This window comes from Pseudochaenichthys georgianus, chromosome 10, assembly GCF_902827115.2.
Source record: "Pseudochaenichthys georgianus chromosome 10, fPseGeo1.2, whole genome shotgun sequence".
Taxonomy (NCBI): Eukaryota; Metazoa; Chordata; class Actinopteri; order Perciformes; family Channichthyidae; genus Pseudochaenichthys; species Pseudochaenichthys georgianus.
The window spans coordinates 11,289,252-11,311,748 of NC_047512.1; the positions used below are offsets into that span (position 1 = coordinate 11,289,252).

General features: G+C 41.4%; 1 protein-coding gene across 5 annotated transcripts in view; it reads left to right on the forward strand.

Annotated features, from left to right (window-relative positions):
• The window catches only part of fam13b (family with sequence similarity 13 member B), a 98,247-nt gene extending 77,365 nt beyond the window's left edge, over nt 1–20,882 (forward strand). For 4 of the 5 annotated variants that reach the window (XM_034092881.2, XM_034092880.2, XM_034092882.2 and 1 more), the window contains exons 11-23: nt 689–780; nt 3,300–3,357; nt 3,643–3,772; nt 5,404–5,704; nt 7,814–7,955; nt 11,035–11,116; nt 11,934–12,125; nt 12,912–13,120; nt 14,589–14,672; nt 14,760–14,855; nt 15,445–15,824; nt 16,424–16,525; nt 17,057–20,882. In XM_034092881.2, coding sequence (XP_033948772.1) covers nt 689–780; nt 3,300–3,357; nt 3,643–3,772; nt 5,404–5,704; nt 7,814–7,955; nt 11,035–11,116; nt 11,934–12,125; nt 12,912–13,120; nt 14,589–14,672; nt 14,760–14,855; nt 15,445–15,824; nt 16,424–16,525; nt 17,057–17,180 — 1,992 coding nt within the window. In that variant the 3' untranslated portion in view covers nt 17,181–20,882. The remainder of the gene's footprint in view (nt 1–688; nt 781–3,299; nt 3,358–3,642; nt 3,773–5,403; nt 5,705–7,813; nt 7,956–11,034; nt 11,117–11,933; nt 12,126–12,911; nt 13,121–14,588; nt 14,673–14,759; nt 14,856–15,444; nt 15,825–16,423; nt 16,526–17,056) is intronic. The other variant, XM_034092884.2, reaches the window with a different exon arrangement.
• Nucleotides 20,883–22,497: the final 1,615 nt, after the last annotated feature.

The window sequence follows — 22,497 nt, forward strand, 5'->3', positions numbered from 1 at the left end:
ATCCTGCTTCCTTTTGAACTATATATATTTCTTTCTATTTATTTTCCTGACAAGCGCACACACACACACACACACACACACTGAGCTGGATGTTTAAAGCCCTAAGTAATCTCAATTGCTATAGTATTAATTCTGCCTATTAAATAAAACCTGCCAGTTGCTGTTTGGGGAGTCATAAAAGATAGAAATTGTGATTTTGCCTTTACTTTTTTTTTTACTTGGAGGTTTGCATTTTAAAGAGTGAAATCGATTATTAATCCCTTACTTTAAACTATATATTTCTAAAGATATTACCTTGTTTTTTTCTCAGTTACTGCGTTTTTTTAGTGCTTTTTTTAAATATGTATTTGTGCTGGATATCAACACTTTAAGACAAAGCACAATAACCCTGAATTCATTCATCCTGACAGCAGGCAATGAAACGTGATGTCTTCGTGTTTCTGAGATGCACCTTTTATGAGTCCTACGTGTTCCTATTGTTGCCCATTCATGTCTCTCTACATGGTGTAGACCAAACACCAAATCTGACAGTGTTGCTTTTTTGCAGTTTACTTATATATTATGTCTTGCTTTTGTCCTGTTGTTGCACGTTTACTGTTATAGCACTGCAAAGGCCTCCCCTGCAGGACCAATGGGAAATCATTAAAACAATCAATTCATTCTGAAATTGTACCTTTTGCTCTCCCAGGATCCATTGGACTCTGGCGCCGCCCTAGAGGAGAGCTCGGGGATGGACCTTGATGCAGAGGCCGACACTGAGAACAACATCAACACTGCCAGGTGGGGGGGTAGTCTTTTATCAAGTTTACTTTCCCCCTATTTATAGAAAATAAATAGAAGTGTGGAAACCAACATTTTAAGGGATCAAGAAACATTTAGACTTTATTTGAAAAAGATAGATAGATGTGTCTGCTCCATGTAGCCTTACGCACAATGCATTATGGAGAGTAATTACATTTTATATAAATAACAGTATCTTATAAATAGGACTCCCCTCTTTCCCAGAGACCATTTATTTAACATGCAGTGATAATGTCTTGCACTGATCACTTGACCCGTCATGTTTACTAATCACTTGGACATGCTACCTCAGCGTTTATCCTTAATCTGAGTCTGTCCCTCACACATAACACACGAGTTTACGCTGCGTGATCGTGCAGTTTTACACTTTATACTGTATCATGCCTCTCGTTTAGGACCGTTAACTGTTAAGTTAATGCACCGCAGTTGATGTGTCACACAGTAGAAATTGTTTGTGCAGTCGAGGCTTAAATGCTGTTTCACACCTATTCAGGACAAATGGGTCAAAGTTAATCAGCGGGATGAAACGATTATTAGACACTAGTGTTGTCACGATACCAACATTTTGGTTTCGATACCGATACCAAGTCAAGAATTGCGATTCCGATTCTTTTTCGATACTTTTCTTAAAAAAAGGGAAGCACGGAATATCGGCTTTAAAATTAGGAATAACAGATGATTTTAGCAGTCAGAACAACTAAAGCAGCAGTGTCACTAAGAACAGAAACACCAAAGAGTCATATCTAATATAAATATATATAAAAGCATTTATTTTAATTGTGTAGCAGTGAGTTTAACATTTTGGCAGCACTGTTGAGCATTTTGAAAATGTATTTTCATGCCTCTGTGCAAGGCTTAGTCTTTCTATCTTTATAGCCACTGGTGTAAAGTAACTAAGTTCATAAACTCAAGTACTACTTGGGTACAATTTTGAGATACTTGTACTTTATTTAAGTATTTCAATGTTTCTTTTGCTACTTTGTTCTTCTAATCCACTACAGTTCAGAGGTACATGGTGTACTTTTACTCCACTACATGTATTAATCCCTTTAGTTACTTCACAGATGTGGATGAATGATGTGAAATATAATCAAGTGTTAAATCAGACTTTAGTTCCACCTGGAGTAAATCCACAAGATTCAAACTAGCTGCACCTTCACCAGCTTTGAGAACACTTTCATGATCAATCATTATAAAACACATCATATATATTATTCTGAAATGGACCAATCTGCACAATGACGACTTTTACTGTCGCTACTTTAATACTTTTACTTGAGGAATATTTTGAATGCAGTACTTTTACTGTAACAGAGTATTCTACACTCTGGTGCTTCTAGTACAAGACCTGAGTACTTCTACTTTTACTGTCGCTACTTTAACTATATTTTGATGATAATACTTTTGTACTTTTATTTGAGGAACATTTTGATTGCAGGATTGTTCCTACATTCTGGTACTTCTACTTTAACTCAAGTACAAGACCCGGGTACTTCTACTTTTACTCAAGTACAAGATATATACTTATACCACCTCCGTTTATAGCCTATGAAAAAAACGAATAGAAAACGAAGGCTAACGTTAGCAGATAGTGATGCTAGTTTGCTAGTTAAGTTTGCTCAACGATAATATTGCGACAGAAACACTTTTCAGTGCACATCACGCTCTGCCGCTCCGACAGGGAGCTCTGCTCTGAACGGCCCGTTCACAGACTTCTGGCGTCTTTTTTGTCAACAAGCCGAGGCGCAGCGGCAGTTGCACTCCCACTTGCAGCCATGCTTCTCGTTTTCTCACATGCTCTGGCAGCTAGCGCGTGGCCGCGTGCACGAGAGAGGGGAGGGACTTAGAACGTGCTTGAGAGCAGCGGGACTGCAGGCACGGCTGCAGTGCAGGGAGTGGAAGCAGAGCGCTGAACACACAGCGCTGAACACACACGGCTCTTATTAAAACGGCGCTTTTTCACGGGAGTACTTTTCCCCGTCATTCTTAAAGTACCGATACTAATTAAACGGAGGAATCGTACCGTTTTTAACGGCAGGGTATCGCGGTACCTTTCAAGTATCGGTACACCGTGCAACACTATTAGACACCACATTGATTTTAGTTGTAACAAATTAGTGATTTTCCAACAGTTGACGTTTTTCGCACAATACAACATTCACAATGTGGAACGGCTTTCAGTTGTCTGACGATTGCGCAGCTGTTCGGATCCCAGGAAGACAACAAGGGTGGAAGGATTATGGCTGAAGCTCTCAAAAGTGTTTTCATTAAGTCGTTCTAGTTCAAAAATGGTTTTGGTTTTGCTCAAAGCGAGCAAGGTCCAAGGTCTGTGAACGGTAAGTGTTTAGTCAGGCATTAGACACAGCAATAACTAACAAGTTCTCCATATCTAAATATATATATGTCCCCTAAAGGTTTAGGGGAATTGCTCATGCCCTGCTCAAATGGAATGTGTTTTAGTATTTAGTTAATCTTAAGTTTCTTATCTTTGTTTTCAGGCAGGACAATCAACCATGTGACAACATGGAGCAAACTCAGATTGACATCATAAACTGTGTAAGTAGCACTAATGTGGATGTATTGTGTTTTACTTCCAAAGGTTTCTTTTAAATGTAACTCAATAACAAGCACAAAAGAGTCATTCAGGATCCCAAAGAACATTTGAAACAATATAACCTCAAGTTGATGTTACACTATTTGTCTCTCTTTTGTACAATCCTCCTTTATTTCTATTTTAAATCATTTCCACCTCCCTTCTTTTGTACCTTTTTTTTATCTGAAATTGTGTCCCTTTATTCTCTCCGTCCCTGAATTGTTTCTTTAATCTCTCTCTTCCTGCAGGACCCGGGTTCATGCCGCTGTGATCAAAACGCCAACACCAGCAACACCAACCAGAACCACCTGTCGCCATGCCAACCAAACTCTGGCAAAAAACCCCAACTGCAGCTCTTCCCCGACAACCAATGGGAAGGTAGGAGAGAAAGTGTCATGTTATTTTAATAATTAAGAAAAAAGCAAAGCAGTAAAACCATCCATTCTCATATAAAAATATGATTTTTTTAAATTAATGTTTTGCTAAATTAAAGTTGATGTCTGTGTCATCCATAAAGGTAAAACTGTTATTGCTTTGTTACTGTTAAAAAGTATGATTGACTGAATGAATGTTGGAGTTGTTATGAACGATTGACCTCGTCTCTGCTGTCTCTCTCCCTGTCCCTTCTTCCTTACTTCTTCTTCTTCTTCTCCTCTCTCACCCTCCTACCCTCCACACAGTGTCCCCCCCCCTCCCATCTCCACCTCCCTCCCATAGATTTCTCATGTATGCACCTGCAAAAAGAAGGGGATGGTAAGTAGTTTCACTTCCACCAGCAAACCTCTCCTATCTTTCATCCTCTCTTGTTGCTGGTTTGGAGTACTGGAAGCCTACATGATAAATGCTCACATATTACGTTGTGCTTGTGTGATTTTGATGCTTAATAAAACCCTGCATGTGAAGAAACTAGGGATGTAACGATATATATCGATTATCGCGATATCGATTTATTTTATTTTTTGAACCTTTATTTAACCAGGTGTAGGTTACAACATGAACATGGCAGCAAGTAGGTTACAACATGAACATAAAACAACAGATAACACAAAAGGACATCGTATTTACACGGCTACATTTACATACCTAGAGACATTGACAAGTACCAACAGTATATTTATATCTCGCCCTGTCAATAAGCCTCACCTTCTTGGCAAAAACTGTATTGTTTTTGAAGTGGTGGAGAGACAATGCACAGTTTTACCCACTGCTGTCACCCATGGCCAAAGCATATCTCTCCGTCCCAGCAACATCAGTACCAAGCAAGAGAGTTTTTTCCACAGCGGGGGATATTGTAATATATATATATTTTTTTTTTAAATGAGTTAGTGAGTTTGAGTTGAGTTACTTGAAAAACTAAAGTGAAACTTGATTTATTTTATTGCAGGGTCTGATTATTATATTTGTGACACTTTAAAATACTACTATCCTACAAAAATGCTGTACAGATCAGATTTATTTTTTCAAGTAAAAAAAAAAAGAAAATGTTTTTTTTTCAATATCGCGATAAATATCGTACCTTGGACTTGTTATCGCGATATTATTGTACCGTGAGTGTTTGGTATCGTTACATCCCTAGAAGAAACTCTTCTAACAAAGCTGGTGAACTTCTCCTCCCTACTGTGCAGGGTCACTGGGCAGATTGATCCGGACATCTTTCCTCTCTAAAAATGGTTTTCTTTCTTGACTCTGCTTCTCTGTTTCTCACCTCTGTCTCGTTATCGCGATGACCCTCCTCCCCCCTCTCCTTCTTCCTTATCCCGCTTGACTCAGCGCTTTAACATAGCACTGACTGTCAAAGCGAGGCGCGACTCGGCATGGAATCAAAGGAGAAAATGAACTTGATCTTGAGTGTTTCAGCTTAACCTGCTCACAGGCAGCTTTTATGTGTTTCTTTTGTTTGTACCTCGCGTGTATTGCTATTTATAGTTAACATTAAGTATTGAATTAGTTATTTTCTCTCTCCCTCCTGACCTCCGTTAACCTCTTTCTTTCTGTCCTCCTCTCTGCAGACCCCGTCCCTGCCTTTAAACCGTGGCAGGACGAGGGTGATGGTGTGGAGGCGCAGCTCTCCCCTCTGGCCGGTCGCATGGTCCGCCTCCCCCCGCTGCTCCTGGAGGAGGAAGGCCAGGAGGAGGAGGAGGAAGAGGAGGAGGAGGAGGAGGAGGAGGATGGAGGGCAGGACGCCTCCCCCTCCTCCTCCCGCTCCCACCCTCCCCTCCTGGCTCGACGCTTTCTTGATTTCGGGGCGCACGGTGCCCAGAGATTTGTCCAGCAGGACCCCGACGCCACTTCACCGACCAAAGCACAGAGGTACGCTTCGATTCATGAATAGATATAAATAACTATATTAATATGTTCAACATAAGACATAACCACGTTTAAATGACAATAAATACAAATGGATAAAGTGACAACAAGCACATTAATAGCAACAGATTAGTAAAAAAGTATATTTATATTAATACGGACAATATAATTTGTTCTCCCGGTTGGTCGAAATACAAACATTGTGATTCTGTCCTTTTTAATATGGTAATTTTAGTTTAAAAAAGTGTATACGGCTCTATTTCTTTCGTTCTTTTCGACGGTTTTTAATAGTTACAAAATCTTATATTGTCCTATCCCTTCACGTTACAAACACGTTTCAGCTAGATTCTCTTTGTGAGTTTCCAGTCTGTAATCATACCTACAGTCATCTTCCTTAATCCAAGTCAGAGCGTATCGTGTGTAGGGATGGGTACCGAGCCCCGGTATTAAAGGGGCCCGGGGCTGAATTATTAAAGACTGTGGTACCGTTAAGCTCCGACGTTATCGGTCTTTTTATCGGTACTGGAGACATCTAAAATATATGTCGTATGTATTATTGCTACACAAATATTATATTACAGTTTTAGTTTCGCCAACTCCGTTTCTAATACGCAAAAAGACTGCAAAATGCGTCTATGATTATTTTTAGTATTTTCGATCTTTCCAATCCAGGCGAGAGATCTCTCTCCCCCGCCTGCTTGCGAGGGGGCGGGGCAGTTTACACACACACAACTGCTACATGCAGCAACACACACACACGGAGGAGAGTGCTCCAAGGTGTGGTTAAACTTTACCCGTCTCGATGTGGACAATACTCGTTACCAAAAGTGCAATAAGAGTTTAGCATGTAAGGGCGGTAACACGAGCAATTTGTCTAAACATTTAGCAAAAGTGCTTCACATTCAGACGGAGGAATGCACCGGGTTCAACTGTCTTTCTAGCAGCTCTGTAGCTCCATCCACGAGTAATGTTTCCACGTCAGGTGTTATGTATGCTAGCAGCAACACACGGAGTTAACTACATTATACAAACATGGGTTAATGATTAGAGGAAACTGAGTTATGTATTTTGTTAAAGTTTCAGCTATTCTGTTTACAGTTCTGTCATCAGATTATTTAATACGATTTGTTAAAGCAATGTTGTTTCTTTTGATGTGAAATATTATTTATTTTATTTAAAGGTCACCTATCATGCTATTTTTATGCAATAGCATAGGTCTCAGATATATAAAATATATAAAAAACATGTCTATGAAGTGTTTTGCTCAAAATACCAAACAGATCACCCATTCTAGCCATGCCTCATATCCCTCTATTTCACTTCCTGTTTCAAAAGTGCTGATTTTGGGTATAAAGCTTTAAACAAAAAAATAATTGATAAAAAAGGAGGGGTCTGAGCTCATGCGGGACCCGGCAGCTACTGTCTAAACTAAATACTGCAGTGATGAAACGCCATATCATGGATTATCAAGAAATATTTCTGAAACAGTATGGAGCTCAAAGGCTTTCTCTCTGGCCGGTTATACCACAAGGTGAGTTCCTTTTTATTTCCTGCTTCTTCACACACATGCTCTCCAGTACAGGTTAGCTCTGAGTGTTAGCGATGCTAATGTAAACACCGACCATATTACGTCCAAAACAGTCGGGCGTTGTTTCTGATAGCAACTTTCTGATAGTGCCGTGGGTCCACATTGCCGATATTACGTCATATCGGACGCAAATCTGGATCAGCTCCGTTGTAGCCCCGTTTTTAGAGATTTGGGTACGGAGGAAAAGAGAGAGGGGTTTATTTTCTGATGCTGCGTGAGTTCCCCGACACACCGGGGACACATATTTATGTATAAAAGACATCAAAAAGTGCATTTTGCATGATAGGTCCCCTTTAAATAAAAAGCAATGTTAATTTTGTTTACAATTAGTTTAGTTAGTTTACCTTGTTTTTCTCTCCAAAAGAACCGATAAGAGTATCGTTAAAGGACCGGATCGCTAAGCGGTATCGATAAAAGTAGTAGTACCGTTAAAACCTTAACGATACCCATCCCTAATCGTGTGTGCATCATGTTGGATCATTGTTGGCCTTTCATTCACCTTTCTATATCCTCTGTTCCTCCAGGCCGCGGCGAGCGTCGTTCGGCTCCAAAGAGGCGACGAGAGGAGGAGACTCGGTGACGCACCAACTCACCAAGAAGCTCCAGCACCTGAAGAAGAAAATCAAGCAGTTCGAAGAGCAATTTGAGAAGGAAAGAAACTATAAGGTAAACATTCTGTATGTATGTAGTATTCTTTATTCTGACAGTTAATGTTAATGACCACTGCAACTTTATAAGACATATCAAATAAAAAATAATGAGCCCAGCCCAGCTCCTCTGAAATTCCCAATTTTCCATAGTTTGAAGTCGTTCTGACTTTGTTCATGCGCTTTAAGTCATAGTGTGGAAACACCATGGACGCAACAAAGAAGATGTGTCATATTTGATTGCGTGTTGAAACAACATATTGATAGCATTCATTTTTTCCCCCAACTTGGAAAACATTTATCCCGACACCACATGCAGCTCAAATGACCTATCTTTGGTTTTTAACAATATGTATCCACCCCTTGATTGATTAGGATCCAATGGGTTCTTCTTTAGATCATCCTTCCACTAAGGTTTATGGAAGTCAGGCCAGGAATTTTCTTGTTGATAACAGTGAAACAAACTGTACTAAAAACAGGACATTCTTGTCAGAGGCCATAATAAATAATAAAATACCTATCCAATCTTCAAGTGATTGCTTATTATCAATCCTCTTCCTCCCTTTAACTAGCCCTGACTCCTCTCTTTATATAGGAACTGTTTATTTTTTTAACTGTTTATTTTCATTTTAACAAAACAAGACATATCCTGACAGGTCGTTTTCATTCAAATGACAGATGGTTGCACGATAAAGCAAAGTATAGTAAGGAATTAAATAAAGCAAATCCAGTACGAATTTAAATTAATTAAGTAAATACAGGGTTCGTACGGGTGCTTGAAATCCTTGAAATTGCTTGAAATTTGACGTGGTGTTTTCAAGGTTGGGAAAGTGCTTGAATTTTGGGAATGGTGCTTGAAATTGAGATAAAGTGCTTGAAAATGTAAATGCTTTACTTTTACAATACATTGCTGTCTGACTGAATAGTTCGCTTTTTAGATTAAAAGAAAATAATTGCTTCGCTTCTACATAAAACAGCGCCGCTGCGCCTTCCCGCGCGACCTGCAAGTGTTTGTGTTACGTGTGACCTGGGCATTCTGATGAGTGATAGATGACAGTGTGCCAGGAGGTTGCAGTTTCAACGAGCGTTGGCTAGCAGAAGACAAATACAAGCCATGGCTAAGACGAGGGTCAAGCCCACGAGTAGCCTCCTGCAAGGGTGTGTGACACTCACAAGAAACACCGGCAGCTGCTGTGACGTTACATTACTCCGTTCTCTGCTTGTAATTATGCCGAAGCTTCAAAGTTGTATTTATCATCTGAATTTGCCGAAACAAGTTTAATATTCTGAAAGCCAATACTTTGTTTATTTGAAAACAGATGAAAACAAACTGTCTTTTATATAAAATTGAAGTATTATACAAGTAAAACTACATGTTGCTTTAATGGTAATTGTAGAATGAACACAGTCTTCCTTTGAAGATGTATAAGTCAGGAGTCTTGAGTAGTCAACATTACCTAAAATTATTGTACACATTTGTAAATATTATTTTCCACTTGTTACCATTGTGAGTCTATTTTTATGCAGCTCTGCGTGATTTTGTGGCTACAATTCAGACTAATACGCTGCCAGAGGTGGAATAAGTACTCAGATCTTGTACTTGAGTAAAAGTACAACTCAGATCTTGTAGTGAAATTATAAGTACTCAGATCTTGTACTTAGTAAAAGTAGAAATACTCAGATCTTGTACTTGAGTAAAAGGAGAAGTACCAGAGTGTAGGAAAAAGTCCTGCACTCAAAATGTTCCTCAAGTGAAAGTAGAAAAGTATTCTCATCAAAATATAGTGAAAGTAGCGACAGTAAAAGTAGTCGTTGTGCAGATTGGTCCATTTCAGAATAATATATATGATATGTTTTATAATGATTGATCATGAAAGTGTTCTCAAAGCTGGTGAAGGTGCAGCTAGTTTGAATGACTTTGTACACTGCAGGGTAGCTTGTGGATTTACTCCAGGTGGAACTAAAGTCTGATTTAACACTTGATTATATTTCACATCATTCATCCACATCTGTAGAGTAACTAAAGGGATTAAATACATGTAGTGCAGTAGAAGTACACCATGTACCTCTGAACTGTAGAAGTAGAAGTACACCATGTACCTCTGAACTGTGGAGGAGTAGAAGTACACCATGTACCTCTGAACTGTAGAGGAGTAGAAGTACACCATGTACCTCTGAACTGTAGTGAGAAGAAGTACACCATGGACCTCTGAACTGTAGTGAGTAGAAGTACACCATGGACCTCTGAACTGTAGAAGTAGAAGTACACCATGTACCTCTGAACTGTGGAGGAGTAGAAGTACACCATGTACCTCTGAACTGTAGAGGAGTAGAAGTACACCATGTACCTCTGAACTGTAGTGAGTAGAAGTACACCATGGACCTCTGAACTGTAGTGAGTAGAAGCACACCATGTACCTCTGACTTATGTTTACTGCCAACCTCAAAAATAGTAATCAATAATGTATTGAAAAGTTATTTGGCTCAGCCAGGTTATATGGGAGGCCCAGTCTACGTACAGATCACTAATTTTGAAATATTAAACTTAGTTTTCTTTTCATTTTTCATCCTCGTGTAGAAGGCTATCACTAAACACACATCTGATTGTTTATAGCATAAAGAACATCTGATTTAATGTGAGGTAGGGAAATAATCATTTGAGTATAAGTATGTGTATATAAATATGTAATTTACAACAGCTGTAAGATGCTTGAAAAGCTGGAAAATGCACCTTGAAAATGCTTGAAAAGTGCTTGAATTTGACTAACCCTAACCCTGGAAAAGGTGTAAGCACCCTGTAAATAACATAAATAAATATAAACTGGGAAATAAAAATAAATATTATTAAATACAAATTATTAAAATAAAGTAAAATCAAATAAATACTAATGAAAGCATTTTACAGAGGGACTGACATCTTTGTATATATGAACTTTAACTGATGAAGGTCAGATGATCTGAACGATGTGAATAAATACTACACAAGATGCTTTTTGGGTGTTTTGTTGGATGTTAGTTCCTGTATGCAAACATTAGCTGTTCTTCAGTTTGATGACCTCATCAGTGAACCCCTAACTCCGCCCTCTTTCTCTCTGCAGCCCTCTCATGGAGACAAGGCAGCTAACCCCAAAGTCCTGAAGTGGATGACAGACCTCACAAAGATCCGCCGGCAGATTAAAGGTACAACCGCCCGCTCTTTCTCCTGTGTGTGTGTGTGTGTGTGTGTGTGTGTGTGTGTGTGTGTGTGTGTGTGTGTGTGTGTGTGTGTGTGTGTGTGTGTGTGTGTGTGTGTGTGTGTGTGTGTGTGTGTGTGTGTGTGTGTGTGTGTGTGTGTGTGTGTGTGTGTGTGTGTGTGTGTGTGTGTGTGTGTGTGTGTGTGTGTGTGTGTGTGTGTGTGTGTGTGTGTGTGTGTGTGTGTGTGTGTGTCGGGGCTAGAGTGTCTGCGTGCCATCCTGTTCAACGCTGGACAGCTTGACCCTCCCCACTCCTGACCTTTGTAACACCACCGCATGTCTGCTGGTCTAACACACACACGCACATGCCAGGGAGTAGACGTGGCCCTCAGGCGTAGCTTCACCCTCCAGTGTGCTGGTGCGTCCTTGTGAGCCCACATTCATTTCCTCCAAGTGCTGTCAGTGACGTGAAACGGTGGAGAAGAGTCGATGTGTAAATATCAAGGAATAGTCTTTTTTTCATCTACTTTTTGATCAATCAAAGCTGCTGATAGTTCTGTCCCCTTATAAACTGGTGTTCCTTGTAACATATTGTCTGATGTGTAGAAATAGTTGTTTCTGTCTCTTATGCATCGTTTCACCAAACTGAGCCCCCCCCCCCCCCCCCCCCATGACTCTCGTTACCCTCTCTATGGGAGGTGTCGGCTCTGTGACAAAATCTAAATTGAAAAACAACAATAACGCGAGCAACCGCTCTCCACTTTCCTCCCTCCTCCTCCTCCCACCGACTGATTGATTGATTGATTGACTGATGGGCCAACCAGGACGCCAGCACCACCTTTTACCCAGAAGCACGCTGAGGCACCAGGCTTTGCTCCATTCATACAGACGCCACCATGCTCCCTCCTCCCCTTCCTACTCTTCCTCCTCCTCCTCCTCTATCTGCTCCCCCCCCAACCACACACTCACCTCCCCGCTCCACCCCTACTCAGGCCTGAGCTCTAAAGCGTTTCTCAGTAAGTACCAACCCCTCAGTAAGTAGACACTGCAAACACTACTGACGTCACAATGAGGCGGCATTGTGCGAGCGTCTTGCCTTTCTTGTTGTTTTGGTGTATTTCCTGTTGAACTGCATGATGGCACGAGACATTTTAACTAAAGGCATCTTTCTAAGTGTGAAGTAATGTGAGGAAGAAGTGGGGATGTTTAAGAGGGTATCATTTCTATGTTTGTTATCATCCTAGCGATGTCATCTTGTGTGAAACACAGAAACTGCTTCGTATTTAGGAATTTCTCGAGGCAGTTGAAAGCATATCAGTAGAAAACGGCACTTTAAAAATTATATTTTCATTCGGTCCTTATTTGCAATTTAATAGAAGTATTTTGGAAATGGTTATATATAAGCAGTATACAGTATAGTACAGTAGCAGAACCGAGTATACTCGAATTTCTGTTTATTTATTGCAACTAAATATTACCCAGCAGGCAGCAGGAAGTCTCGGTCTGTAACAATCGCCTTTTATTTTGAAGTTCTCAGGCGCCATAGAGAAATGTTTTAGGATTTGTGTGTGTTTGTGTTTGGATTGGGTGTGGGTGCCAGTCGGAGCATGTGACTTTACCCACCGCAGCATGTCTGACCGTAAAGTCAAACACGTTTAATGTGAACATTTTCTCCACATTCTCTCTTTCTGTAACCACCGTTCTTGTCCTGGTCTCTCTCTCCCATTCTCTCTCTTTATCTCCTCCACTTTTTGATTCGCTTCTTCATTTTGTTCCTCACGATTGTATCCCTCTTTCCCCAGATGCCAAACACCGTGCAGAGAGCGAGCTTGGCCCCCTGACTCGGCCCCGCAGCAACACTTTACCCAAGAGCTTCGGCTCCACGCTGGACCAAGGCGCTCACGACGCAGAGGTCAAAGATCAACATCCCACCAGAGAGGAAACGCTGGAGCTCATCCAGCAGCGCGTCAAAGGGAAGAGGCAGGAGGACGGCTGGCCCGACGACATCAAGGTGAGCCGCAGACGCTGTGAGCAGGACAGTGACCGCAACTATGAACAGTAGAAGTGGATTAGCGAGTAAATAGATAAACCCTTTCCCCACTAATATAAGCATGTATGTATAGGGTTTCTTAAATGATAGAAAACCTCCCTTTATATAAGTGCATCATTTGTTTTTGGCCATATCCCATTTAAAGGTCCCATGTCATGGCCATTTCTACTGATCATAATTCTATTGTTGAGGTACGGTCTACTAGAATAGATTTATATTGTGCAATTTTCCAAACTCACATTGGTTTCTCAAACAGCATCTCTGTATAGTGTGTATTCACTCTCTGTCCTAAACGGCTTGTTGGAGCTCCGCCCCCCCCTCCCTGTGAGCCCACTGTGCTCTGATTGGTCAGCTCGCCCACTCTGTTCTGATGAGTCCACCACTGTTACAGCGGAACATCAGTGATTATGTGTTACCATGGCGTTAGCAACCAGAAAATGACACCAGTAAGGACAAACAGATGAGAATGCTGCGTGGGGTCTGGGTGCCGTGTTGGCGGGACGTCGCTGCTGCGAGGAGCGGACAGTGTCAGCTGGGTTCATTTCCGGCTTGCTGCGAGACGGCACGAATGGACGCGGGAAGGGGGGGTGCTGAGGGGGCTGCAGCACCCCCATCTGCGAGGCTCCACTAGCACCCGCAACCCCCGGGTTAAAAAAAAGTAAAATGTTATACAAAAATGTAATGGAATAAAAAAAGAAAATTGCAAATACACATGATATAAGTTGTCATTAAAAATGTGGAAATAGGACAACATGGATTAATGCAAGGAGCCACCATGTAGCAGAGATATAGATAAGATAATAATAATAGGGGGGAAAACATATTTTTGTGCTGTACCAGGGTGTCGGCGGGGTCTTAAAAAGTATTAAAAGTTGATAAATCAATTTAGCGAAAATGAAGGCTATTAAAAGTATTAAACGGCATTTTCCAAGGTATTAATTGTTGTAGCTTGTTTTCAATAAGTATAGAAATTGTCCAAAGAGGTTGTGTTCTACAGTTTGCCTGAATGTAATCACTGCGTAGGTGTGTAGTGTGATTCTGTGTAGTTTATTCATGGCATCCCGTTGGGTTTGACGTCATCTGAGCAGGACATCGCACGCTCACTGCTTGATAGCGCGAAGGTCCGTTTACGCCGGTTGTTAAACAACATCGTTATGGGGAAATGCAAGTTTGCGTCCAAATGGTTGGAAGATAAGGAGGAAGGACAATCAATACTGTATATAGTCAATGTGAGGTAAAGTGTGTCGCAAAAAGTGTCTACGAAAGACTACAGTTTATAGCAGTTTGACTTTGTTGTGTTGCATAAATGTGACATTGTAAGATGTCAGCTCTGTTTCTGTGAAACATCACATTGGTTCATGTCAGATGCACAAGGCGTCACTATATAAAAATAGCTTATATCACAATGTCTTCATCACCGTCTCTGCAGAAGATGACCAAGGAGCAGCTGTCCTGTGAGAAGACGGTGCTTCAGAAGAACCTGCTGCACTACGAGGGGCTGCACGGCCGACCTGTAAGACACCACACATCCTGAATGCTGTGATGACGATGAATCAAACTCCTTATCAAAGTTGTTTTAACCGTCTGGGCTCTCCCTCAGGTGACCAGAGAGGAGCGCATGGTGGTGAAGCCTCTCTACGACCGCTACAGATTAGTCAAGCAGATGCTCACCAGAGTCAGCATCACACCCATCACAGTACGTACACATGAACACAACACCTGTACTCATGAACACAACACCTACTTATGACCCGAGCACACTTAGTATTATCTTCACTTATATTTCTAACTGGACATTTACACACTTACTGTAAATCATTGTAATCATATTTATTATGTAAAGAGCGTACATATTGTTCACCCATCTACAACTAAGACATCTCAGGGTCTTGGATTAGATTATATTTATTGCCCCCAGGGAAAATGTATTCCTTAATCCTTATTATTGTTATTTATATTTGTAATCTTATCATCATTGTGTCGTTTGAACTCGTGCCTGTGTTCACTCTCCTCGATGTTCCTGCTTGAATGCTGTCCTTACGGGGATTCATACAGATTTATATTATATTATCTTACTTTATCTTATCATATGTTATTACACAATGACACCAGGCTCTCCAGTACAGATTTGATTCATGTGCTATCGTAAAACTACGTCAATAAATATCACAATCTTTATTATATCTTGTTTTTTTATTAAGAAGTCCGTCTAACTTCGAGTATTTCAGTCTTTACATGAGATACTAATTCTCTAATTCTCTTTAACCCCCCCCCCCCCCCCCCAGGTGTCCCCCTCCAGTAAGAGGCGCACTCAGACCCTGCAGCCCATCATCGAGGGGGAGACCGCTCACTTCTGGGAGGAGATCAAAGAGGAGGAGGAGGACGAGCGGAAGGAAAAAGAGGAAGGAGGGGGAGAAAAGGTGGAGAGGGAGGAGGAGAAGGAGGAGGAGGAAGACGAGGAGGACGAGGAAGAGGAGGGGGAGAGCAGCGGGGGGGAGATGCAGAGCTCCGAGGTCATCATGGCCGTGGACCTGGTGACCTCGTCTGAAGGGTCGAAGACGAGGAGCCACACCCCTCCCGACCCCTCCCTCAGGGGGAAGATGGAGGAGGGGTCCGGGAAGCTGGCCCTCGACCTGCGGCTGTCCAGCTCCAACGCCTCGTCCATGTGAGGACACACACGTCACATATATACAAACACACACACGTCACATATACACACACACACACACATTTAATAGTGTATTAAATGACACTATCCTGCACTTTAGCACACACACAAGTACACACACAACAACAACAAAGTTCTAAAATTAAGAATGAGGAAAAGAATACATTTTAAAACACCAATCATTCATGTATTAATGAAAGCTCAGATGATCTACTGACTGTACACCAGCAGGATTAATGAGAGAAAATCAAGTCTGTAATCTGGTTAACGTGTCACAGAGCTTATCTCTCAAAAACACACACACACACACACACACTGCCCTTTAATCTTCTTCATCGTCAGGTCATGATCCTGCCAGCTGATCCTCTGCACACGCTCCTTTTCTCTCTTGACTCTAAATCAATGCGTCTAGATCCAAATGATGTTAACAAAAAACTCCATGTCATAAATAAATGTGTGCTTCAGTCAGTGTCGAGTCAGGTGTGCGAGCACCAAGACGCTACCCCTACATCCTCAGTGGGATTTCCCTTCCACTGCAGTTCAATCACAATGAGCATCAAGGTTAACCCTCTCCCCCCCCCCCCCCCCCCTTGCAGGCCAGAGCTGCTGGAACAGCTGTGGAAGGCCCGAGCCGAGAAGAAGAAACTGAGGAAGACCATCCGAGAGTTTGAGGAAGAATTTTATCAGCATAATGGAAGGTAGGAAGAAGACAGCCGCTCACATGCACAACGTAAATCCATAATGAACATGATGTCATTCAGCTGTCAGGTGTCTGAGGAAGTCAACTGAAATCCAATATTGCTACCCAGGAAGGCTTAAAGTGAGTCAGTATACAGACACGTCAGACGAGATCATTCTGTGTCTGTGGAGAAAATGAAAACATCACAGTGCTGTGCTGAAGTTAAGAACTTCACTCATGACCTTGGCCATGGCCGCTCTTTGAAAGGCCTCCTTACAGCAGGCTCTGATGTCTTCTGCTATCAAACACACTATCAGCGATCATGTCGTCTGCCCTCAGTGTGATGCTGTCTGGGGAGCGCTGATTAACGCTCAGTGAAACGGCCTTGGAGCAGACACAATTTATCTGCTGGTGTCTGGCTATAACTCCCCCCTCTCTCTCTCCCCTCTCCCCCCTCTCCCTCTCCCCCCTCTCTCTCTCCCCTCTCCCCCCTCTCCTTCTCCCCTCTCCCCCCTCTCTCTCTCCCCTCTCCCCCCTCTCCCCCTTGCAGGAATGTGCAGAAGGAGGACCGGGTGCCGCGCCTGGAAGTGTACAGGGAGTACAAGAGGATCAAGGCCAAGCTCCGACTCCTGGAGGTCCTTATCAGCAAACAGGACTCCTCCAAATCCATCTAGCCCCGCCTCCTCCACACCAGCTGTCACTGCACTCATCTGCAGGGACGTCATCCCATCGGGGGAGGGGGGGGTACTCAAACGCATCGCAGGAAGAGGCACACACACCTCCACTCAGTGTGCTGCATTTATGTCATGGAGGGAATGTATTCAAAGTGACTAAAGTGACAGTTTGCCATGATTTAACCTCAGGAAGCTTTTGAGCTTTTGAGGGACGAGCAGCATCCAGTAGAGAAAGGTATCTGAGTTTCCCATGGTAGAAACCACTTACCTAACACTGACCGGTCGAATATAAAGACAGCAGCTCTGCGGTCATTTAGACACGACGACTGTGCGTCTCGTGATGTAAAAATATCAAATAGTTTTTAATACTTTATCAGCCCAGTTTGTCAAGCAAAAGTAATCATGAATGTAATTTTAGCTGCTTCAGTTCCTGACAGTTTAGCAGAGGAACTATTTTGCTGAAAAGTGCGTTAAAAAATCAAATTTTAAGCATTTTGATGACTTAAATGATTATATTAGTTTGATAAATATTTCATTATTTATATATGTGACTGCTGATATTTTCAGCAATGTGTACATATTGGGGTTCTTTGACTTTAATGAACCACATTTAAAAGATGACATTTTATTCCTATGACATGCATGCAGCACCAGACAACTTAAAATCACTTCGTCAGCCACACCTGAACGCCTCGCCGGACTGCATTTCATCTGAAACAAGGAAACACGGTCACTGATATTCGGAGAGAAATACTATTTTGACGTTTTAATTTCAGGACCTTTCTTTTTGTTCTTCACCTTATTCTTTTCCTCTCGCTGAGGGATCTTCTGGGACTTCACTCAAAACACTCATTGTTTCTTTGGGACATCGCTCTGTGGGAAAGTCTTTCGCCTCTCGTCAAAGGGTCACAATCAGCGGCCTCCTCGGCGCGAGGCGATACGTTATTTTATCGTCGGTTAAATTACGTCCTCGATGCTTCACACCTTCTGACGGATTTTAGAAATGATTCACATGTTTAAAATCACACATTTTTGCGTGTATTGTTAAAAGAAAAAGGGGTATACATACATGTTTGAGATACTGCTGTCCACGTCTTTTCTTAAATGAAAATATGTGTGTTGTATTCCAAGGAAAAAAAAGATTTGTACTAACTCTTAGTGTGACCTTGGAGCTGATCGTGAAAGACAGAATTTCCTTTTCCTTGATTTCTATTTTTTGGCTAATTGTTTTATTTTGGCAATATTTGTCATGTACACAACTTCATTTCCCATGAGCCTCTTGGGGAGAAAACTCTGCTTTTAAGTCGTCTTAAACTCAAACAAGTTTGCGCTTGTGATTTTGTTATTTCTGACGGCACCTAAAGGCAACATTGGTCTAAAGATGCTCACAGGAAACAGTCAGATGTTTTTCAGGATGTAGATGTTACAGAAATCATTTGGAATATTCTGCATTTTCTTTGTTTTTACATTTTCTCTCTTCACTTGTTCAGTCTGCTGCATGGAGGTCCTGAGGGATTATGGGTAATAAGTGATGAGGAGAGGAGCCAGTATCTGGTCCACGCTGCTGCAGTTTATTTGAAACCAAAAGCATGTTGGCTACAGGAAGTGGGCCGGAGTTTCCTGGATGTCAGTCAGCAGTTGCCGTGCAGCTGACCGTCACTTATCTCTGGGGTCACAGTGTGAAGCTGTATTTTATCTCTGAGGTGCCAACTCTGCCGGCACTGATTTTAGACGCAGAAACTGTGTGATATTTTTTCACGACCTGTGAGTCAGTGCTGAGGGCCTGTTAGCACGTTAGCATGATGTCCTCACTGCTGAGGAAGGGAAGGGGTTTCTCTGTGACGTTTCATTGCCTGCTGGCGGGTGAAATGAGGGCAGGTGGGGGGGAGGAGGAGTTTCTGTCTCCTATCAGACAGATGCCATGATGTCACAGTGTGATTTGAAATATGGGGCAGAGACATTTCCAACTATCGCTGATTGTTTGGCTTTAGCGTGTGTTTCTGCAAGTGGAGTTCTATTATCAGAACCTCTTTGGCTTGTTATGTGTGAGACGTTTAAGGATAATAAGACACATTAATGCTTTTCTGCTATGTACTTTTACCTGCCTGAATCAAAGTTGACTGCAGTCTTTTCTCTGCCAGTGGACGGCAGATGTGATGGTTTGAAATCACAGTTTTGAATGAGACAGGTGTTTTTGTGAGCGCTTGTGGAGAGGGAGGTTTGTCAGGACGTTAAGGTTGGTAGGGTCGATGTAAAAAGATGTTATTTGCACAGCATTCACAGAATGCAGCCCTTTGTGTTTTTTCATTTGTTATTTCTAAAAATGAAGCACTACTTCTATACAAATATAAACTGTACATATATAAAAAAACACCCGAAGGAATGAATGTCAGAAATATTTAAATTATTTCAAACATTATGTTTGGCCCCCTTTGGTTCATTATACTTGTGATGCCCTGAGAATGTGTTTTTGTATTATTATAAATATTGCTATTACGATCATAACCATAATTTTGTGTGATAATGACAATAATAACCCTTTTGTATCTACTCACAATCTGTAAAGCAGCTGTAGAAGTTAGTCTGGCACTGTGTGGCTGATCGACCTAAACATGCTCCAGTTCCTCATTTATTTTTGTCGCTCTGTAAAATAAGCTAATCTAGAAGCAGTACTGTAGTGAGCTTGCATGGCAAACAACATAATAGTATGAATAACATGATGTATTGTTTCTATTGTTTGTGCCATGAAGGATCAGCAATAATAAAAGTTTGCGTGGAGGTTTTACAGTATCGGGTCCTGGGTAATGTGTGGGATCGACTGTGTGAATATTTGAGGTACAACACTTTTTCAGCCTGACACACACCTGGTCATACACACTCTGCTTATACAGCTTGTTTTTACCACTGCTGTCAGCATAATGTTCATGTTGGCGCTGCTGAAAAACCAAAATAAGAATCTGAAAGATGGATAGGGACTGAAAAGCCAATGACAGAAAACATTCCAGTTTTTATCTTCATTTAAAAAAAGTGGAAATCCATCGTTGATCTCTGAAGGGCTTTTCTTTCAATTTGTATCTTTTTTTTTGTCAAACCAGACAAGCAGTTTGGCGCCTCAGTTTCTTAAAATCAACTCTGTTTTTACATTGTGCCTGCAACACAGTGGTAAAAGTCACGTTGTGAACTGTAAATGTATTCTGTCAGTGTACAGTTTCATCACACACTTTCCTCTCTGACATGCATGTTTGTTTTACACACCTGGAGGTCACAGCAGACGTTTCTGTCAAAGGTGTCCTGCAGGAAATGTCAAAGAAATGATCAGTTTTTTTGGTCAAAACGGCAGAAGGCGAGCTAAAAGATATATTATATATTATATAAGTGTGTAAAGGGATTTTTGAGTCTTTAAATCTTTCAAATTTAAAGGAGAAATCATCATGTTGCTTTCAGGTGTGATCGAGAAAGTAGGAAATCAGATACTTCTTGACATCTTTGATACTGAGTTTGCTGTAATTTGCTTTAATGTGAGAGTTCATCTACATGTGATACTGTGTTTTATCACATCAATATATTGTATGTGCGTATGTATCTATAAATGTTTTCTTACTTTGTGAATGCTTTTTTCTGTTTTTTCTTCATTAACAAAACAATGAGAAAATACAATCAGTAACAGACATTTACACGTGAAAAATAAAATTTGCAAGCTTGCCACATTCTCTCGATTCTTGATTCAAATAAAGTAAGGTGTTGGTTGAGTAGGTATAAGATGTATATTGTATTAAATGAAAAACAATGCTACGGTGGCCCAGAAGTGCAAGACACCACAGCATTTCACAAAACGCTGCAGCATTTCACATTGGACGGAAAGGGTATTCCTTAGGGAGAATACTTCTTGTTTGTGATTGGACAGAGCCAGCCATAGAAGCACTGCTGTGATTGGTTGTTTTTGCTGCCAGTCAAGAAATAACGCTTCGTGATTGGCCCAACACATCAGCCGTTAGCTGTTAGCACACACTCAGAGCTCACAGCTCCTCATATCTGTTCAGAAACTGGACAAAAGTTAAACATATACAAAAGTCGCTGCTTTATTTATGTCTGTATGACGTTGTTGTACTACAGCAGCTACAGGTTAGTTTAGCCTGATCAATCCGATTCCGATAGGATTTACATGGAGATACGGCCCGCCCCCTCTCCAGCGTCTTGTTTGAATGACAGGAGTAAACACAGAATTAATGCTTTATTAATTCATGGTTTTTAAGGGGCTTATCTCCATGTAAATACTATGGTAGACCACCCAATATTCGCATTGCTCTAATCCAGGGGCGGGGAACCTCCGGCCCCCGGGCCGTATACGGCCCGCGAGACCATTTGGTATGGCCCTCGAGGTAATTTATAAACACACGCAAACAATTAAAGAAATCTAGACCGCAAAATAATTAAACAAGCGAGTGCCTATTTTTCCTGGCAACGGTCATGGTCCTTGAACACAACACGAGCCTAACGTGTCATCACGTGGTATATGTCTCGTCTGACAGGGGCTGAAGTCGAATAGTCCATTTAGCTTAGGAACCTTCCTAAAGGAGTGAAATGACCCGGAAGTCCATCAGTGGCAGCCATGATAAGTGCCGTTCGAATTCTCTAGAATGATGAGAATGATAGGAAAGGAGGTTTCAAACTTCCTTTATAACCTCCTTTAGCTTAGGAACCACTGGACCTCCCTAACCGACAGGAGAAGCGAAAATGCTGCCCCACAATGCCTTGCAGCCGCAGCATTTGCAGTCACTCAACAGTTGGCCGTTCACGGAAACAACCGATTTTGACCGAGAAATGATATCATGAAAGTTACGGTGCTTATTAAGCATTTTAAAACGTAGGTGGTAAGTTGCCAAAGTGCTTTTTTCTGAACGTTCATCAGTATTATAATCAAAGAGAGAAATATGAACGTTAGTTTTTACTGAAATTATCAAATAAAGTCAACATTTCACAGTCTTTACTGAGCTGTGTGGGGTTTGTTCAACTTTTAAAAGATGTTTGAATGGTGATATACACAGTGATAGATGTTAAGGACTAACGTTTATAATAAATACATTTGTTTTGATTTTAAGATCTTTTCATAGTTCATACAATCTTTGGGATCATTAGTATTAATGTGGACCGGAGGGAGAGGGTGACGAGCATAAGTTTCACTTTCCTTTTTTATTTCAATTCCAACTTTGGTCATGAAGAATATGTTTCTCTGTTGTCTACGCTCATAAAGCAAAACAGCAGCATCAGAGCACGGTGCAGAGTCTCTAGATTAGTTTACAGTAGTCCCTCGTTCTCA